The 20,022-nt window shown below is 31.5% G+C and overlaps 2 protein-coding genes across 3 annotated transcripts; one reads left to right on the forward strand and one right to left on the reverse strand.

Moving 5' to 3' along the window:
• The first annotated feature begins 6,979 nt into the window (after nt 1-6,979).
• LOC130820844 (uncharacterized) lies at nt 6,980-12,356 on the forward strand. Of its 2 annotated transcripts, XM_057686384.1 has the most exons (10): nt 6,980-7,569; nt 9,056-9,136; nt 9,232-9,570; nt 9,668-9,803; nt 9,951-10,116; nt 10,991-11,119; nt 11,218-11,412; nt 11,769-11,891; nt 12,005-12,141; nt 12,232-12,356. In XM_057686384.1, the coding sequence occupies exons 1-9, from the start codon at nt 7,332-7,334 to the stop codon at nt 12,116-12,118; spliced, it is 1,521 nt and encodes a 506-aa protein (XP_057542367.1). In that variant the 5' UTR covers nt 6,980-7,331; the 3' UTR covers nt 12,119-12,141; nt 12,232-12,356. The 2 variants fall into 2 exon arrangements, with proteins under 2 accessions (XP_057542367.1, XP_057542366.1); XM_057686383.1 differs by having other exon boundaries at nt 12,005-12,356.
• Nucleotides 12,357-14,398: 2,042 nt separating this feature from the next.
• On the reverse strand, nt 14,399-18,001 carry LOC130820843 (exocyst complex component EXO84A). The gene is made up of 7 exons (XM_057686382.1): nt 17,665-18,001; nt 17,379-17,476; nt 16,244-17,258; nt 15,645-16,157; nt 15,196-15,384; nt 14,989-15,125; nt 14,399-14,900 (listed from the first exon to the last, which is right to left on the reverse strand). Exons 1-7 carry the CDS (start codon nt 17,827-17,829, stop codon nt 14,786-14,788), a joined length of 2,232 nt encoding a protein of 743 aa, XP_057542365.1. The 5' UTR covers nt 17,830-18,001; the 3' UTR covers nt 14,399-14,785.
• Between the last annotated feature and the right edge of the window lie 2,021 nt (nt 18,002-20,022).

The following is a 20,022-nucleotide window of genomic DNA, read 5'->3' on the forward strand; positions in this document are numbered from 1 at the left end:
ATAGAAATTAAAGAAGTAGACTAGGAATATCAAAGCTTTTTTTACCATTAAACCACTAACTTTCTACTACTCTGGTATAAATACTAACTAGTAGTATTTGTATACAGCTATGAAATTTGCTGTAGTCAAATTTAAAAAAATGTTTTAAAAGTAGAGTGTGTTTAAATTGTTCTTTCTTAGATTTCGATGTTGTAAATTGGTGAGGGAAAAGAAGGGAGTAGTAATTTTATCTTTGACGAATTGCTTAGGAGTAGATTTGTGTAGTTATGTAGCACATAAAATGAGTGAAGTTTTGGTAAATAATATCATAAAAAAAGTAGCCCTAGTGAATACGCATTGTTGTAAGAGTATAAAGTATTGCGTTCTCATGACTACTTTTAGGTGAGTGTTATCACCACTCAACCTTGGGCATGATATTTTTGCTCTTTCGACTTGTACCTAAAAATGCTACACATTTCCAAATTCGATAATTTTCTTTGCAAATTGTATGTTCAATCCATTGCATTGACAATATTATTAAGTAGAAAGTTATTGGATTATATTAATGCTGTAATCTTTTTAAAACTAAAAAACATAAAAATAAGATATGGCTTTAATATATATACTTCCATCTTCTAAATTTAAGAAACTATTCACATTATGAAGATTTGATTATTATTAATTAAATTTCAATTATTTTGAAATTTTCATATAAAATCTAAAACTTCTTTTTACATTTCTTATTTCCATACATATGTATGGATGGATATGCTTAAGGTAAAAGGTTGAATTGTCACATTTAAAAATTAAATATTAAATATTTTGAGCAAGAAGGTTAATATTTATAACTTTGTAATTGGAGTATAATATTTGGCCTTAACAATGTAGTTTGATAATGTAAAGTAAAAATTAATAAATAGTAGTAGGAAAGCATTTGCATTAGTGATTAGTGATTAGTGATTAGTGATTAGTGATTAGTGATTAGTGATTAATAGTCCAATAATAGGCAATAAGCATTTATAGAATCTCCCAATTAAGGTCAAATATGGACGTTATACGTAGTAGGAATTGTATGCAAGGATTTCATTGATCGATACGTTAAGTGTAAGCTAAGGTACGACTTTTGCCCTACTTTTAATGTCATGTCATCAAACCAAATACTAACTTCCTACTTTTACTTTTACATTTTTATTCATACTTCTGGGGAGTATTTCTTCCAGTAGCCACCACTTTTAGCACTGTACTACTACTTCTATCAAATACTCTATTTTAACTTTCTATAAAGGTGGATATTATAATTAATAATCCCTCTATTTTACTAATATTGTAGGTTTTTTTTTTTTTTTTTTTTTTTTGCAATGTCTTAATCTTAGTTTATATTTTATTAATATCAAGTAAAATTTTATTTGATTCATTTTAATGTTGTTAATATTAATTGTTTTAAAATTTTATGTACAATTAAATAAATAGTAATGATTGAAATGCTATAATGACATAATATGTAAAATACAAATGAAAAGTTGTTAGTGAAACGAATAGAATAGTAGTAATTTAACAGTATTTTGATAAAAACAATATTCATGTTCATTAATCTTTAAATTGAGATATGATAAAATGTTTAAAAAATATACTTCCTCCGTTTCGAAATAGTCGCTATATAAGACTTATTGGTACTATTTTGTCTTTCAAGCTTAATTTATTTATTGTGACTAATGTGTAAAAAATATAGTCAAATAAGATTTTATTTGAATCGTCTAATCGAATATTTTTATAATATCAAATTCTTATAACTTTATGATCAAAATTATGCATTAAATTGCATAAAAAGTAAAATATAACAAGTATACTGCACAGAACAAGTATAATAAAATCAAATATAATGTATGGATCATTGTGCAATTTTATCATAAATAATGATCTTGATTTCCTAAATGAAGAACCACAATAAATTCAATTGAGTGAATATGAAGGAATGGGAAATGAAATTTGTTTGAAAGGTGAGCAACGCTCTACAAGGCTACAATACTTAGCTAGGTGGGTGATCCAGTAGCATAGGATTCACTCATTTTTGAGAAAAAGTGAGTTTATATATATATATATATATATATATGAAGAAGTTCAGGTGAGAACCATCCTTATATGAGAACCAATCTACCTTACGAACAAGTGTTACTTTTTTTATTAAAAATGTGTTATTTTTATGCAAAAAAGTGTTACTTTTAACATATAAGGTGATACTTTTCGGAAAAGATATGTTACTTTGTATGTATAGTTTTTTTAAAGTAATACGTTTTTGCTACAAAGTACCAGGTTTTTATAAAACCAAAAGTAACATTTTTTTTGTTCAAAAGTAACACATTTTTATCAGAGAGATTGGTTCTCACGGTTCTCATATATAAGCTTGGTTCTCACTCAAACTTGACCATATATATATATATATATATATATATATATATATATATATATATAAATATACACACACACACATTTATCAAGTTTCGGTGAGAACCGTGAGAACCAATCTCCCGATAAAAATGTGTTACTTTTTCAAAGAAAAGGTGTTTTGGTTATAAAAAACGAATTTTGAGCCATTGAAATTGAGAAGATCTGACAGCTGAGATTAATTGGGTTGAACCGGTGAGATTAGGGTAAAAAAACTGAGCGCCTCTTTCTTTCATCATACTCTCTTTATCTTTCTTCCATGAATAACAAATCTCTTTTGAAACCTTCTCTTTTTAAAAAATCAGTAAAAAAGCCCTCCATTTGTTCTTATTTTTAATCAGTTCAAGACATTTTTCTTATCATTACTAAAAATCGAGTAAGTTTTCAACTCATTTTTTGTTTTGATTTTCGATTTTGGTGCATTTTAGGGTTGATTTTCGAATTGGGAAAAACTAGTTTATGTTACTCAATTTTATATTTTTCTTTACATTTAAGGTTTTCGATTTACATATAAGGTTTTCTAATTTTTTTCGGGTTTTTGAAAATCAAATTTGTTATTTCGTTTTGTTAGACTGCTCTAGGTTTCAACTTTTGTGTTCTTCGTCTTAATGCCATAATATCTTGCTTTTGGGATAGAATTAGGGAAAAGTTGATATGAATCAGTATTTCTGATAAAAGATTACTATTTTCTTAAAGAAGGTTACTATACCCTCAGAAAAGATTACTATATAATATAATTTTCTATAAGCCTATTAGCTCACTTTGGTCGAGCACTGTGTATTTGTGTTTACATTGCACAGAGGATGTGGGTTCAAATCCTACATAGGCTCCTACTTGTTAGGCTAAATCTGTCTACTCGAGAATATTGTGAAAAAACCGATTCAAAAGTATAATTTGCTTATGAATAACTAAGGGATGGTTAATTAAGAAGTGAATATGATGTAGATAGTGTTTCTCTACAGTTAGGTACTGCTACTTTACTGTAAAAATTTTCAGTTCTTGTGTTCTCTCTAAAAAGTAACAATGTTGTCCAAAAGAAAGTAAGTATGTTGAAAAATAAAGAAACTATGTTGGAAAAGAAAGTCACTATGATATATTATGTGATATTATAAGAAAAAGTACAAAAAGATAGAAATAAGAAGGCAATATAAAAAAGTAAGTTACTATGTTTAAAAAGAAGGTAACTATGACATATTGAATGATATTGGAGATAAAATAACAAAAAGATAAAATCATTGAAATAAGGAATCAATATCAAAAACAAAGCAACTATGTTTAAAAAGAATTGTTACCATATTGAAAAAGAAAGTAACTATGACAAACTATAAGTCATTATCAAAAAGAAAACTAAGTTACTACGTTGAAAAAAAACTATAACATACTATTTTCTTATTAAAAGTTACTATGTTCTTAGTAAATAATACTATGATTATTATATAAGTTACCGTCTCCTTATACAAAATACAAATGATAGTCTATGTAGGATTTGAACCTACATCCTCCATGCAAAGAAGAACATAGTGCTTTACCAATTGAGCTAATAGGCTTAATGAGTCATAAAAAGATTACTATAAGGGAAAACAAAAAAAACAAATTCATTGAAGAAATGTCGATTGTTTTAAATTCTAATTCAAAAACAAATTCAACAACACATAACAATCAAAAATGTCGACATTGTTGAGTTTTATTGAAGAAATACCTGAAATAAATTCGAAGAACGATTGAAGAACAACGAAAATGTCGAGATTCAAACGAAATTTTTAAGGGTTGAAGAACAGGATGAAGATGCAGAATTTTTGAGGATGAAGAAGGGGTCTCAAAATGGGTTTACACAGGAGGAAGAAAGTAAAGCAGGAGAGAGAAATAAAAAAGTTTTTTATATTGAACCGGTTTAGCATTAAAAATCGGTTTATATTACATGAAAAAAGCAAAATGAACCGCGTGCAACTATTAAATTGAACAAATTAAATCTGTCCATTGATCAAAAAATGAACACTTCAGATTATTTCTTACCCTTCTCATTTGATTATATATATATATATATATATATATATATATATATATATATATATATATATATATATATATATATATATATAGGGGAGGAATTCATTGAGAAGGGGTTGAAAATGAGAAGGATAAGAAGGACCCTACGACCTTGATTTCACTAAATTAAAAAATTTCTATGGCCACGATTGAGCCAAAAAAACTCAAAATTGTAAAAGTAACTATGTTACACAGAAAGATAACTATGAAATAATTTTTAAAATGTTTTTAATTTATAACATAGTATCCTTTTTTGTAATATAATAACCAAACAAAATCAAACAAAAATCCTTCTCACCCTTCTTATTTTAAAATCCTTCTTATTTGATCATATATATATATATATATATATATATATATATATATATAAAGTAGTCAATTAACTCATTATCATTCCCTGAAAAAATAGTCATTATCAATTGGGCCAAAATTGTCTCATTTGATTTATACATTATAATCGATGCATAAATTTATATTCAGGTAAATCAAATAAAATTTTACTTAATTATATATTAATATTTAAATTAAGAATAAAAAATAGAACTACAAATTAAGAGTATCAATAATAGTCAAAAATTAAATAAGACAATTTAAAAAAGGTAGTACAAGTATTGGTAGTTTAAAAGAAAATAAAAAGCACACGCTTTCCCTTGGATTATTAGTGGACGTGGCGGGGTTAGTAACAAGTAGTTAGACTGCTAGAGATGATGTGAATAGTTTAGGAATAGTAGTGGAAATATACAAGCTAATGCTAAGTTTTTATGTAATTTAATCTGTTATCTTAATTATTTATATGTTAAGTCATGTATATTTAGGAGTTATAAGAAAATTAATTTCATGAAAATATATAATTAAATAATTTGAATAAGATTTTACTTATATATTAAGAATAAAATATAAATTAAAATTAATTAGTAAATTATAAAAAAATAAAATAAATATAATAAAATAGAGTATTATTTTTACACATTAGTCACAAAATAAATTTAAATAATAAATAATACTAATAATTAATTATAATATAGTTTAAATATTTTGAAAACCAAAGAAGTACTTGTTGTACTAGTACGCACTAGGTGTTGTGGTAATCTACGGCTGAGGCCTGACTCACTAAGTCTGACCTCGTTTTTATTATTTGACTGCCGTTCTTACTTATCACCATCACTAACACTTTTTAGTTTTTCTGAATTTCATGCTTCACTTCTCTTTTTTTTTTTTTTTTTTTTATTATTTAATTTTTTATTACTCCTTATTTATTAATCACAGATTTTGTTATCATATAAGGAATAGAAGAATAGAAGGACTATATAAGATTTAGACGTTACCTTTTTTTCACGGGTAGTCTCTTCAAGCTCAACCCATTAAAATTAATGTCTATTTATTATATTTTTAATGTCTACTTATTTTATTTTTAATGTTTACTTATTGTATTCTTAATGCATACTTTTAATATTTTAAATGTATACTTATATTATTCTTAATGCTTACTTACAATATTTTAAAAAATATATAATGGGTCTGCCCAATTAGAGATGATCTCTCAAAGAGATCGACTCTTACAAGAATTTGTGTTTTTTTTATAGTCCCTCTAATTCACTACTAATATCTCATTTATTTTATACACTCTATTCAATGTATTTATTTAATTGTTAATATCTCTAATTGTGTATAATTAAAATTATGAAAAATTGATATGAATAATCCTTACATTGAGACCAAATAAGATTCCACATGATTATATTTTTACTTATAGATTAATAATAAAATAAAAATTAAAAATAAAAGATAAATAGTGTCCAATAAGCAAATAAGACGTTACTGCTGAATTGGGGGAGTATCTTAAATAATTTATTTTGAATTTGTTGGCACTAAATAAAACTATTTTGTATTCTAAATTACATTTTAAAATGAACATCTCTTATTAGTTATTTAGGACTTGTTTTCTTCTAACAATTCAAAGTCATTAGATGAAAATAAGAATTAATTATTATTATATTCTCTCCACCTTAATGTTTTAAACTAAGCTTATTTTTGAACCACAATATAATTATTTGATTAAAGTTATTTTTCTTTGCACTTATAAATTTTAACCAATTTAAAAACAATATAGACTTTTAGGAGTAAGTGATAAAAATTACTTTTATAATGTTAGATGTGGAGAAAATAAAAATATTTATCACTACTCACTAGTAGTCAATATCAATACCCATAAATGTTCAATATCATCCTCAAAATCTAAAAAGTCACATAAATCCAACAACAAATAATTAGTAATCCCACCCTATGACATTATTTTATTACAAATAATTATCCCACTAAAATATTAGTTAAAAAACAACATCAACAATTCAACATCAACCAACCATAAAAAAGCAATAATGTTTTTTTTTTTTTAAAAAAAAAAACTAAAAATCAACATAATTCATATGAAAGAAAAGAAAGCACAACTAAAAAGAAGAGTTGTTGTTCTTGGTCTACTTTTTTGATTACATTTGATAACTTTTAATTTAATATTCCAAAACCTTAGTTAATGATGATTAATGGAAATCTCTTCTTATTTTCCTTTTTCTATTGTTTTTCCACTCCACCCACCTCTTCACACAAGTAAATCTTTCCTTCCTTATTGGTGCTTTCTCTCTCTTCCATTTTCTCTCACTTTTCTCAATCTTCTTTGCATTCAATTCATTACATTTACATATTTTCATCTATACATACATAAAACCCAGTCCCAGATTATATATTTCCTCCATTTCCTTTTATACCCTTTCTCTCTCTCTCTCTCTCTCTCTCTCTCTCTCTCTCTCTCTCTCTTCTGCAACATATTCTAGAGAGAGAGAGAAACAAATCATAGAAGGTGGGTAAAAATGGGGGCTTGTTTTTCTACCTCAAAAGTGTGTGTTGGGAAGCCATTGAAGAGGTCAAAGAAGAAGGCTCATAATACTAGCTCTGTTACTGATAATCATAAGAAGAGAAAAGCAATTAAAAATAGAGTTTCTTCTCGTTTGTCTGATCGTCCTTTATATGCTTGTAACAATAATACTAATCATGTTTTAAAGTCCACTTCTTTCCCAGATCGCTACACCAGTAATCCTACCTACCAAGGTTAATCTTTTTGTTTAATTATCTTTCTTTTGATTGATTAGGGTGTTAGAAGAAAAACCCAGATTTTCATTTTTGTGTTTGATGTCTGATGTGATTATGTTGATTGCATTAATAAAAACTGTGATCTTTTTCCAAATTTGTTGTATTTGATGATTGAAGGAAATGTGCATTGATTTTGCTGGTGTTTCTGGGTAGTAGTTTACTTTTTTTGCTGATGTGTTACTTTTTCTTTTTACTTTATTTTGCTTTTTTTTTTGGATTACTGTGCCTTGTAAAGGGTTTAGTTAGATTGATATGAGTATAATTAATGTGATTAATAAAAGTATGTTATTTAATTTATATGTATTTATTTAATTTTTTGATTTTTCTGAATCTTATGCTTTTCTCAATTTGTAAGTTTGTGCCAAATCGGGTTTGTTGGAATGACTTTGATCTTTGATTCTAATTATGTTAATGTCAAAATTGATGTAGAGACTAAGAAGCTATGTTTAGAATACATGGCTATTTCTGCTGTTAGGTTCTAATTATGTGGAATTAATTGAGTGTCTAATGTTGTAGGCTTGTAGACTAGCAAGGTACTTATCTCAGCCATTTTAGAGCTAATTTGCTTAGCTGAAAATGGTAAATTCCCTAAGTTTACTTAAACTGCCACAGAAGTTTACATGATCAAAAAATTCCAGACGAAAGTGAGCCTGAAAGAGTTTGTTGATGAATATTGTTTTCTGGACTTCTTAGCAGACTAGCTCACTCATTGAGCAAGACTACATTACTAGGCTTGATACAATTTTCTATAGGATATTAGGATGTTTGTCTTTTGTCAAAAATTGTTCTTCCTGAAATGTGCCAATTTTGATTATATATATTGCAGCTAGCGGTTTGAACTTTTGGGGTAATTTTGGTGTTATACATCTTTTAGGAGAAATGAAATAGATCCAAGTAAACTTTATTGGTATAACTTCTGCTTCCACATGTTTTAACAATGTAATGTTTGTGGCTAATAAATTTATATGTATAGTTTGTGGCATATGATGTTTTTCAAATCCTTTGATAACGATAAGAATACAGGATTATGTTTGGTAGAATTTTGGAGTGATCTATTGCGGTCAAATTGAGACTCTGAGCTATAAGTTATTCATGATTCAATAAGAAATAATCAAGATAACGCCATGCTACTGGTGGGAAGCAAACAACAGTACCTGATTTCGCAAATTGACAGAAGCTTTAGGGACAGATTAAGTGAACGTCATACTGAAATGTTATGAACAATTATAAATTGAAGTCTTAAATGCAGCTTTTTGTGTATTCTGGATTCTAAAATCTGATTCTGTTTTGTCTTCGTTTTGGCATTATGTACAAATGATTCTTCTAATCAAATGTAGGTTTAATGGTTTATTAGTAGCTTTTTTGCACTTCAATATTTATACTAGTTTAATGGTGGCTTTTCTCTATTACAAAATATGAATAGTTTCTGTCATGGTCTCTACAGGTGGCGTAGAGGAGGCATGGTATGATTCAATGATGATATTTGAGTCTGATGGTGAAGAAGATTTCCAGAGTGTTCCAGACGGTATGTTTTTTGTTTGTTTTGCTACTATGATTTGAAGATAGCTATAGAAGCTCTCGCTACCCATCTTAGTAGTAGATGATTATCACGAAATGCAGATATCTTATCTCAAAATGGTTTAGCGGTGGGTAGAAATTCTCATGAAGCACACTCAGCACGTAATTCTTTGAGTGATGTCGGTAGAAATTCAATGGAAATGAGGCACAGCGTATACCTTGATGAAATATCCTCTTCCGTGGATGATATCACCAGCAAGGAAGATAAAGTGCTGGATCATTGTGGAATTCTTCCTAATAATTGTTTGCCTTGCCTTAATACTACCACCGCACCTTCAATTGAGAAGAGAAGATCAATCAGCTCTAGTCCACCAAGTGCAAGGAAAAAGGTAGCCTCAAAATTTTCCTTCAAATGGAGGGATGGACCCCCAAATTCGAGATGTAAGCACTTGTACTTTGTAGCTTAGAAATGCATGTTAATGAAAATCCTTATGAGAATGTACAAATCCAAAATTGAAAATTATTAAATTTACTGCAGTTTCTTCAAAGACACTTCTGCAAAGACCACTTGCAGGGTCTCAAGTGCCTTTTTCGCCTATAGAAAAGGAAATCATGAACAGTTGGTCTATTATTGAACCAAATTCTTTTAGAGTTCGTGGACAGAACTATTTCAGGTAAGAACAAAATCTTGCTAGTTCTTTGAAGGAGAAGCCCAATATCTATTTACATTCACAAGATTAGGCTTTAAGTATAAAAATATTAATTAGACGCTTCTAATTTTGGCTGCTTGTCTGACCCTGGATTGTGCCTTTGTATGCCAGGGATAAAAAGAAGGATTTTGCTCCAAATTATGCTGCATATTATCCTTTTGGTGTTGATCTGTTCTTGTCGCCACGAAAAATTGAGCATGTGGCTCGGTTTGTGGAACTTCCTGTACTTAATTCTTCGGCTGCTGGTTTTCCCCCTATTCTTATTGTAAATGCTCAGGTATTATGACCCTTATTTCTTCAAAAGCCAAATTAAGAAAGTTGTACTCTCTTGTTTGGATTTGATATTATCAGCAACTGCTTTGTCAAATTTTTAATAACTATAGTTATAGAATAAGGACCCAGGAAGTTGAAAGCTATGGTCATTAGGATTTAGGTGTTGTTAGGCATTAGCAGACATGGTGCTGCCTTTTGAAATCAAAATTTTCTAATTAAAGAAAAAGGATCTTCAGTGTTCAAAGCTAAAGTGCTTCTTAGTGCCTCCGGGGTCTGTAATAGTCATTAGCAGACCTGGTACAAGCATTGGGCTATTGCTCTTTGGCACCTTGGAGGTGCACTTTTTTTGACACTGGCAAAGGCACTGCCTTAGTCTCCAAGAAATCGCCACAGTTGTATATTGCATGAAGATTAAGAAATGGTGGGACCATTTGAATTGTGTGGATGATATTAGAAGAGAGTTGGAATGTGTTGATAATAATAAAAGAAGGTAGTGGGGACATTTCAATAAAAGGAAATTATAGCAAAGTAAAAGGGACAAACTAAAAAGAAAATTGTGGCAATCTCTTGGGGATGGATGGAGTATGAAATGTCATTTTCATACAACATGGCCATTTTGTTTTTGATCATATTCTTTCCTTGTTTTCATACTCTTTGAGATGTCACGTTTTGAATTATCTGTTTTTACATCTCATTTTTACTTGTATATTGTTGAATCTTTTCAAACTTAATGACCTGCAATTAGGCTGAAAATTTTTGATAGCTTACGCAATGTTTTCTATAATATGATAAGTATAATGTCTGTGATTACAGGCCTCAATATGGCAACTTGATAGTTTTGAATTTTGATAGTATTGTTGTTTATTTCCTGGTTCTAGGTGCCATTATATCCTGCTGCATTATTTCAAAATGAAGTTGATGGTGAAGGAATAAATATAGTTATGTATTTTAAGATTAATGAACATTTTTCGAAAGAAGTCCCATCCAACTTCCAAGAAGCTATAAGGGTAAGCCATGATACATTTTGAAACCGATTCTTGCATCGAGATCTATTTATTGATTATATATTTTGAATGACTTCCTTATGTTATTGTTTATTATGCAGAGATTGATGCACGATGAAGTTGAAAAGGTAAAAGGTTTTCCCATGGATAGTATTGCACCTTTCCGTGAGCGGTTAAAAATTCTGGGTCGTCTTGGCAACGTGGATGACCTTCATTTAAGCGCTGCAGAGAAGAAGCTTATAAATGCCTATAACGAAAAGCCTGTCCTTTCTCGTCCTCAACACGAGTTTTTCTCAGTGAGTTGATTCGTCTCCCTAGTAATAGTGTATCTCATGACGTTTTCTAAGTGTTCCACTATCAACATATGTAAAGAGTCAGAAATAGTTATGTGCTCAGCAGGAAAATTATACATGTTACCGAAATTAACGAGTTAGTAATAATTTTCTTTTAATCTGAATTTATTTATAACGGTGGATTTGCATTAAGACTTAAATACTTCTGTTGAAACAAATCTTAATTCTTTCTCTTTTTGATGCTTTAGATGCAAGGTGGTAAAGCATAGAAATACATGTATCATTTATGAAACATCTTTGACTCACTAAAGTTTAATGTGCTTTGGGATTCTTATATTGGTGGTGCTACATGTTTGCAGGGAGAGAATTACTTCGAGATCGATTTGGATATGCACAGATTTAGTTACATTTCAAGGAAAGGCTTCGAGGCATTCCTTGACAGATTAAAGATGTGCATTCTGGATTTTGGACTCACCATACAGGCAAGTTATTAGTTATTCTCTTCTCCACAAAGAACATCGTATTGAAACATTTTCTTTAAAAAAGCGCATTTAACTAGTTTTGCTGATGTAGCATGTCTTGCATTGTGTAACAGGGAAATAAAGCTGAAGAGTTGCCTGAGCAAATATTATGTTGTACACGGTTAATTGGACTCGATTATTCAAACTATCAGCAATTAGGGATGGGTCAAGACCCCTTGTTGAATTAATAGGAGTATATGCTGCAAAAAATGTAAGATTATTTATGTGAAATAAAAAGAATAGGTCTAGTTTTTGAAAAGTAAATGTGATTCTGTGTGTATATTAATGTTTATATTTTCAGATATCCCATGATGAAGGGAGTTTATAGTCTGATGCACATGTACTGTACATGGATAACAGGGCCATTCACATGCAGATATAAAAGTATAGGATTAGACAGTGGAATCTTGCCCCTGCCTGCAATTATAATTCTGTCTTCACATAATCATCAATGCTTCCCCCCCCCCCCCCCCCCCCCCCTGTTTTAAAGAAAAGGAGTGTTTGGCCTCTTTAGAAGTACTTATTATAAGACTTGTACTCCAATATGAATTTTTTTTTGGAGAGATCTGGACATTGTCAATTGTCATTCACCCAACCATAGCCCATAACCATGCTGAATTGGATTGTAACTTTATTGAGTGCTTAATACTTTATGTATTAACAAAAGTTTTAAGACTTCACTTTCATTAAAAAATACATGGTTGTATGTCTTAAGAGCAACACAAATTCTCAAATGACACTGTCCCACGGTGAGATTATTTCTACTGAGCCGATTTAATATACACTTACGATAGTAAGGCGATTACTTGTAACGTTAAAGTGATTACTTTTGATAGTTTTAGAGTGATTACGTAAAACCTTAAATTATCACTTACTATTTTAAAGTGATTAACTATGAAAATGGGTTAGTTATATAAGTTTGCCTCATGTTGGGATGGTCTCGTGCAAGATTTGGTGAGAGAGTTTAGAGAATGTGTACCAACTTTGCCTTGAAAAGACTACTTAAAAGCTAATTCTAGTCTTATTTCTATCATATACTATTATTAAGAACAAAATCTTGCAAGGAGGAAGAGATGAGTTGTTCCACATAATTCTAGGTTTATGGATAAGAGCTCAACGGAAAACCGCCCAATTGGAATTTGTCTCTTAAAAAGATTATCTCACAAATCCAAATCTTTGAGCTTCTTTTTAGGTTCAAAGTTTATACTGCCAGTGCCATCTAAATGGTTTTTTGGTATTCCAGTCCTTAGAAGATTGTGAGATGTTAGTAACTATTCCAAAATGGAAGTCCAAAACCGATGTTCTCATGTCCGCTTAATAGATAAACATATGTCAGAGAGCTGCCTGCAAAACATCTCTACTGATCCTGTGAGATTGTTGGGAGCGTAGATTGATCGTGTCGAACCAGGAAGAAAAGTTATTGTGTTTGGAAAATCTAAATTCAGGTTCAAAGAACAGAACATAGTTAGTAGTTACTTGTTAGTTTCCCAACCCAAAGCTGTCAGACTGTGTTGCATATTCTCGTTTCCCCTACAATATTCATCAACTTAGGAACTGGATGATAGGCAACTACTCAAATTTGGTCTTTTGAAGGGAATTCTTAAAGTAAAAGGAATTAGAATATAGAGAGATTAGACTGGTAGTAAAGTAGCCTTGCCAGTACCATTATACAATTACAATATTGTGCTGGGCTGATAGTTTGTCTAAATTTTTATATAGTAAAGTTTCAACTTTAAGGGTTCTTTTTTTATATGCCTTCTTTTATCGGTCTTCTCTTCATCTTCTCAAAAAGTACAATTTTTTAGTATCGGCAACTATGGTACAAAATTCAAATCGGCTGCTCTTGTACCAATCTATACCTTTTATTTGCTTAATTCTATTTGATATTTGATGGTGAACATAGTATAAACTATGAAGTGAGAATATAGGCACACGTAAACAAAGTACAAATGAAGTTGCATAGAATGACCAACAAAATACCAAAACTGGTGAATTGTGTCCTCAATAATATTGGTCTATTTGATAGTACGCATCGCTATGCCAGATCTGGCGGCTAAGAGTACCCCATGTGACCTCCAAGTCAAACCTTTTTTTTTAGAGCATTTAGAACATGCAGCCCAAAAAGATTTTGGTATGTTCTGACTTCTGAAACCACCAGACATTGCTAGGAGTCAACCCTAAGTAGGTGGTCACTTGTCAGCTTATTATCTCTCTGAAATAGTACGTTCTTGGTAATTTCAGACCAAAATCTAGGCTCAGGCCATGGACGGGTTGATTTTCACAAAACACTTTTTAATGTTGAACTATTATGTAACATATAGCATTGAAAAATGTCTGTCAATTTATATGCAAAAATGTATTCAGCTCACCATATACTAGTATCCTAGATTCGCCCCCTAAATACTTCTGCATTTTGATAACTCTAATACAATCTCCTTATTTAAGGTTCTTTCATTATGTTTCCTCTTTTCGCCTTGTAAGAAGGGTAAGCTAACTAACATAGGTAAGATTGACAAGTTTGAGCACTACTTGGCAAATGGTATTGCTCTTTGACCTTATAGTTCAAATTTTCTTTTTAGTTCATAGTACGTTTGGCAATGGTTCATTACTCAATGTATTAATTAACCAGAACTCACCTTCTTTATATGCCTTTTGAATAAATCAAAATGAAGGGAAGTGAACAAATATACAACATTGTTTGCTGCTGAACATTCTCAAAACTACTGACTAAATAGAGGAAGAGTATCTGACATTCATCTTGCACGAACTTATTTTTAGGTAACAATATGATTTCAAAGATTCTGATCAATGAGCACCCAAAAATCGAAACCTGAGATAATATTGATCTGCTACAGTTAAGCAGTAGGGCTCATATCTTCATGCTCCTCGTTTTCGAAGCTGGCCTTTCCTGTTAACATCTTCACTGCAATATTTGCTACTTCTCCAAACCATTCATCCTCTGGCAAGGTACTATAGAAAGCACCCCGAAAACAAAAAAGACTGAGCTTATGGGTGACAATAATGAACAAATTCATTTTATTGTGTATTCTTAACTGACCTGTAAGGATCAATCCCAGTAGCAGAAACTGCATCAATAGCTCTAGCAATGATGTTTTTAGCTACTTGCTGGAGATTTCGAGACAAGAAACGGCCTTGGGATGCAAATAGCATCACGAATTCCATATCTAAGTAAAACTGCAACAACAAAAATCCAATCATCATTAAAACATGTATTGAATATGATAAGATGACTTAAATATTTTACCTGCTGAAGGCCAAAAGGACCCAAAGGTTTTGCGCCCTGTTCGATTTCTTCCCAAAAGGTTTGATCATCAGAAATCCATAAAATCACCGTCTCAGTCAACCTTATTAGTAGCAATGTCGCGAATCTTTCCCGACCTATAAAGATCTCTGATGCAAGTGCAGCTATCTGACTCAATCTCATATGTAACTCCTGATAAAAACACCCCAATCCAAGTTCAATTCTCAACCAAAATAAGTTCATGAAAGTTCAAATAGTGATTTTCATGGGGAAACGAATGGACCTTATATATCTGATAGAGTATATAGCGTATCCCGAGGGCTTCAACCTTTAGCTCCACCATTTGGTTGAGTTTGTTCCTTGACATGATATCGCTTAAGCTGATTGTTGAAGCCCCCATGATATGTTATATGCTCTATCATTATCTAACCAAGATGAAGGAGATAGATAACCTGAAAAATTGAAGATGGGAACCACTCGGGTTCCTCAGCATAACCATCCAATTTAGTGTATAATTGTGATGTAAGACGGAGTTCACCATCATCAGTAAATATGAGCTCTAATGCAAGCTGTCTACAGAAGCTATCTCTTAACCTATCAACCGACTTTTGCAGCCTCTTTTTCCAATCTCTCTGTTCTGCAACACGGTTTTGTCGATCTAAATCTTTTCTAGAAGGTTCCTCACTTCTATTAGTCTGGTTGAAGGACAACAGCCTTGAAGCAGCACGAGGGAGAAACTCATCAGCTAGAAAAAACGCATTAGCAAGCAAAGCAAGCTGTTGGGCTTCAGTCTCGGCCACCTTGACTATTGAGACTCCTAGTCCATCTTGGTTTGCCTCATTCACTGATACCGGGAATGCATTTATTAGGGTGTTTACATAGGAGTTAAACACATGTATTAAACCTTCAAGCAAGGGAGTCACGAGTTGTAGAGTCTCTAGGGGTTCGACATCTTCAAAAAGATCCTGAAAGGGGAAAGCCTTAGTATATGCATTGCACTCAGACTAGGGAACTAATTAGACTTGCCATACGAATTTATAATAAGTTGCACCTGAACCATAGAATTAAATCTATGTGCACTTCTAGTTAGTTTAATTTGAGTAGTAGCGTTCCCTCCAGGTGGAAGTGTCAAAGACCAATTATCAGAAGAAGCAAGAGCGGCACAGCTTTGTTCAATCCTTCTCAAATTAGAAGTAAGCGCCTGATCAAAAATCGGCTTAAAATCTTTGAGAAGAACAGGAGAGAGTGCAAGTCCTCGAGCCTCAAGCAGCGAGCAATGTCCCAAACATATCTGCACGCACGCAGCAGCTGTTCTGAGATTCCCTGAACCAGCTGATTGAGACAACGATTGCCTCCTAACCAAAACACCAAACTGTTGAGTTTCCTTAACCGCCCAGGTCACTAACTCCGAGGTATACGATGAATCCTCCCCGAAAACAACAAGAGAATCATTTGATGCTTGGGCGATGGTAGAAAACACAAGCTTTGAGAGACTAGTACAGTACTCCACACCTGCATTAGCTGTTCCTGCAGACTTCAGACTGTGCATGCTCTGGTGCAATTTCTGTCGATGTGCATTCAAAAGCAACGAATGAGCCCTTGGACCATCTCCTAGTCTTTTCAAAGCCAAAACGACTGCTCGTCTCTCAGCACTTTTCGTAGAAGATTTTGTTGCTGTTTCTACAAGCTGATCAGCTAACTTAATCCTGCTTGTAGTGATGGCATTTTGGAGCCCTGTCAACATTCCCAAGTTAAGGGTCCCCCTGTCATGGGCATCTTCCACAACCTTTTCAGCTTCATCCAAGGTCGCTAAGGCTTCCTCCACCCGTCTCTCAGCTAGCAGAACTTCCAATGACTCAAGGAACTCATTCAACCAGTTCTCCATTTTGGTGACCTCGCTATTATTGTTCTTCAATATTTCTTCATCGGAAGGGCCTTGTGGGCCCGGTGATAATGAGTTGGCGTGAACCCCATCGGCTAAGCCATGTATGACTCCGGCTTGTGCTGATAAGAGTTGTCGTAGTGATAGAAGTTGACCCTCGAGTAATGATATTTCCTTGGCAGTCCTGGAAATTACGATGGTGCTATCATCTTACGATGCAGATCATACAAATAAATCATAGCAAATAAGCATTACTCCTAATAATTAAACAGGATGGTTGCTGTATAGAGGTAATTCTGCTGACCGTATAAACGCAGAGTAATTAGCATATACACTCTTACGCATTTCCTCTGCTGAGGCCTTCTGTAGCTCCTTAAGATATATTGTTAACTGCTTAAGTTCCTAATGAAGCATAATAAACAAGTAATAATTCAAAAAAAGTTATAAAACACAAAATAATGACATTATTAACAATACTGACTCATTGTTACGGCTAATCCCAATAATTCAGGTAGTTAAAGATAAAAAAAAATTCGTCAATCCCTTTAAAATTGCTATATTATGAGAAAAAAAAAATGAGAAGAGAAAACCTTTTCAGCCATGTAAGGGCATTTAGAGGAGATCAAAGCATCAACATCAAATTGGGAGATTTTGAATTTCTTAAGACGGTCACTAAGAGACATTTTTGCTTCATTCTCGAATTCATTTGAATCTCCTAAACTTAGCTGCTTTCCTCCTATCACAATATGATCCATCTTTTTTCTTTTTCTTCTTCTTAATCATATATATTACTCCTCAATTATTCTAGTTTCAATAATCATATACGTAAAATCTGTATTAAAAAAAAATAATCGCCATTATTCAATTTTCAATTATAATTGAGAACGGATGATATTCATTGCATAATGAAAAAATCTTTAGATTCAGATCATGATGTTTGAGGGAAAAAAACAATAGGAAAAACTCTGATCCATTATGTTAGGAGTTTAATAACATTTTTTTTTTTTAATTTTTTGAAAAAGAACAACAAACTTTACCCTAACGGTTAAGATTTGCTACTTTAGTTGATTAATTAATTAATAAATTATTTTTTTGGAATGAATTATTTAAATATACTAACTTAAAGTTTTGATTTTGCCAAAAAACATATATATATATAGAGAAAATTCTATGAAACTACCTATTCTATACCTGAATTTGCAAAAAAACTACCTTATCTAATTTTTTTTTGCAAAAAACTACCTTGTTTAATACTTTTATTTGCAAAAGACTACCTTCTAACGGATTTGAGAGTTTGACCGTCAAAACTAACATTTGACTATCACGTGTGACGCACGTGACCCTTTAATAAGCAAACCTTCTTCATTTCAGAACTGTTCTTCATTGCTGCTCTTCGAAAAAACCATTTCTTTCCTCTTCTTCTTCGAAAAAACCGGTTCTCAAAGTTCTTGAATTCGCTCCCTTCTTCCTTGAGACATCTTCCAGTAACTTGTCAACTTTCTCCATTAAACCATTTTTTTTTTAATTCAGTTTAAGTAGGATGTGGAAAGTTATGCTTGAATGTCACCATAATCAGTGCGCGGCAATTGACGGTGCGCGGGGTTTAGATGCGCTTGCGTTTCCGAGCAATCCTAGTGATACACATTTAGAAGCATCCTTGCAGCTGGAGCATGACCTTTTAAATTGGACTTACCGGTTCACAGAATGGATCGGGGCTCAGAAGGGCTATGTGAGAGCATTAAATTGTTGGCTGCTGAAATGTATCTTATATGAACCAGAAGAAACAGCGGATGGTATAGCGCCTTTCTCACCCGGAAGGGCAGGGGCACCTCCTATCTTTGTAATATGCAACCAATGGAATCAATCATTGGAAAGATTATCAGAGACTTCCGAAAAGGATTTGATTGAATCAATGCAGGTCTTTGCCTTGATGGTTTTCCATTTCAGAGAACGAGACAAGGGAGAATTAAAACAAAGGATGACGGCAAATAGAGATATGGATAGAAAAGTAAAGAACTTGGAAAGAGAAGATATGAAAATGCAGAAGAAAATGGTTCTAGCTCATGGTGACTCGGACGGTCTATCATTGTCTGGCCATGTTGTTTATCAGAGTGACACCAGCAACAAGAAAATGGCTGGGAATGTCTGAAATGAAGAAGGAAGGTTTGCTTATTAAAGGGTCACGTGCGTCACACGTGATAGTCAAAGGTTAGTTTTGACGGTCAAACTCTCAAATCCGTTAGAAGGTAGTCTTTTGCAAACAAAAGTATTATATAAGGTAGTTTTTTGCAAAAAAAATTAGATAAGGTAGTTTTTTGCAAATTCAGGTATAAAATAGGTAGTTTCATAGAATTTTCTCATATATATATATATATATATATATATATATATATATATATATATATATATATATATATATATATATATATATATATATATATTAATGGTTACTAGATAGGTTTTCGTGCCAAGTACGATTTATTAATTATTTAAATAAATATTATTAATCTTATATATATAATTAAGTTATTATATGAGTTTTAAATGATTGTTTTATAGCAATGTACAGTTCCCCGTAATATAAAAAATAAAAAATAAAAAATATTCTAATCAAAATAAGTAGTAAAATTGGAAAAGAAAACTTTTCTTGTTGCAGTAACACATGTTCAAATCTTCTATTGTTATCATTGTTTTATAGCAATGGCATAATGTTCAGTAATATAAAAAATAAAAAATAAAATAATATTATAATCAAAATAAATAGGTAAAATAAATAACAAAATTATCAATAAAACTTATTTAGAAAATGTCTCTTCAACTTATTTTTTGAATTTAAAATTTATTCTTATTGAAATCTGATCTGATCTGATTAAATTTATTCAGCTCAGATTAGATCAGACCAGACCACATTATATCAGATTATTATTATTATTATTATTATTATTATT

Source organism: Amaranthus tricolor, chromosome 8 (genome assembly GCF_026212465.1).
Source record: "Amaranthus tricolor cultivar Red isolate AtriRed21 chromosome 8, ASM2621246v1, whole genome shotgun sequence".
Classification (NCBI taxonomy): Eukaryota; Viridiplantae; Streptophyta; class Magnoliopsida; order Caryophyllales; family Amaranthaceae; genus Amaranthus; species Amaranthus tricolor.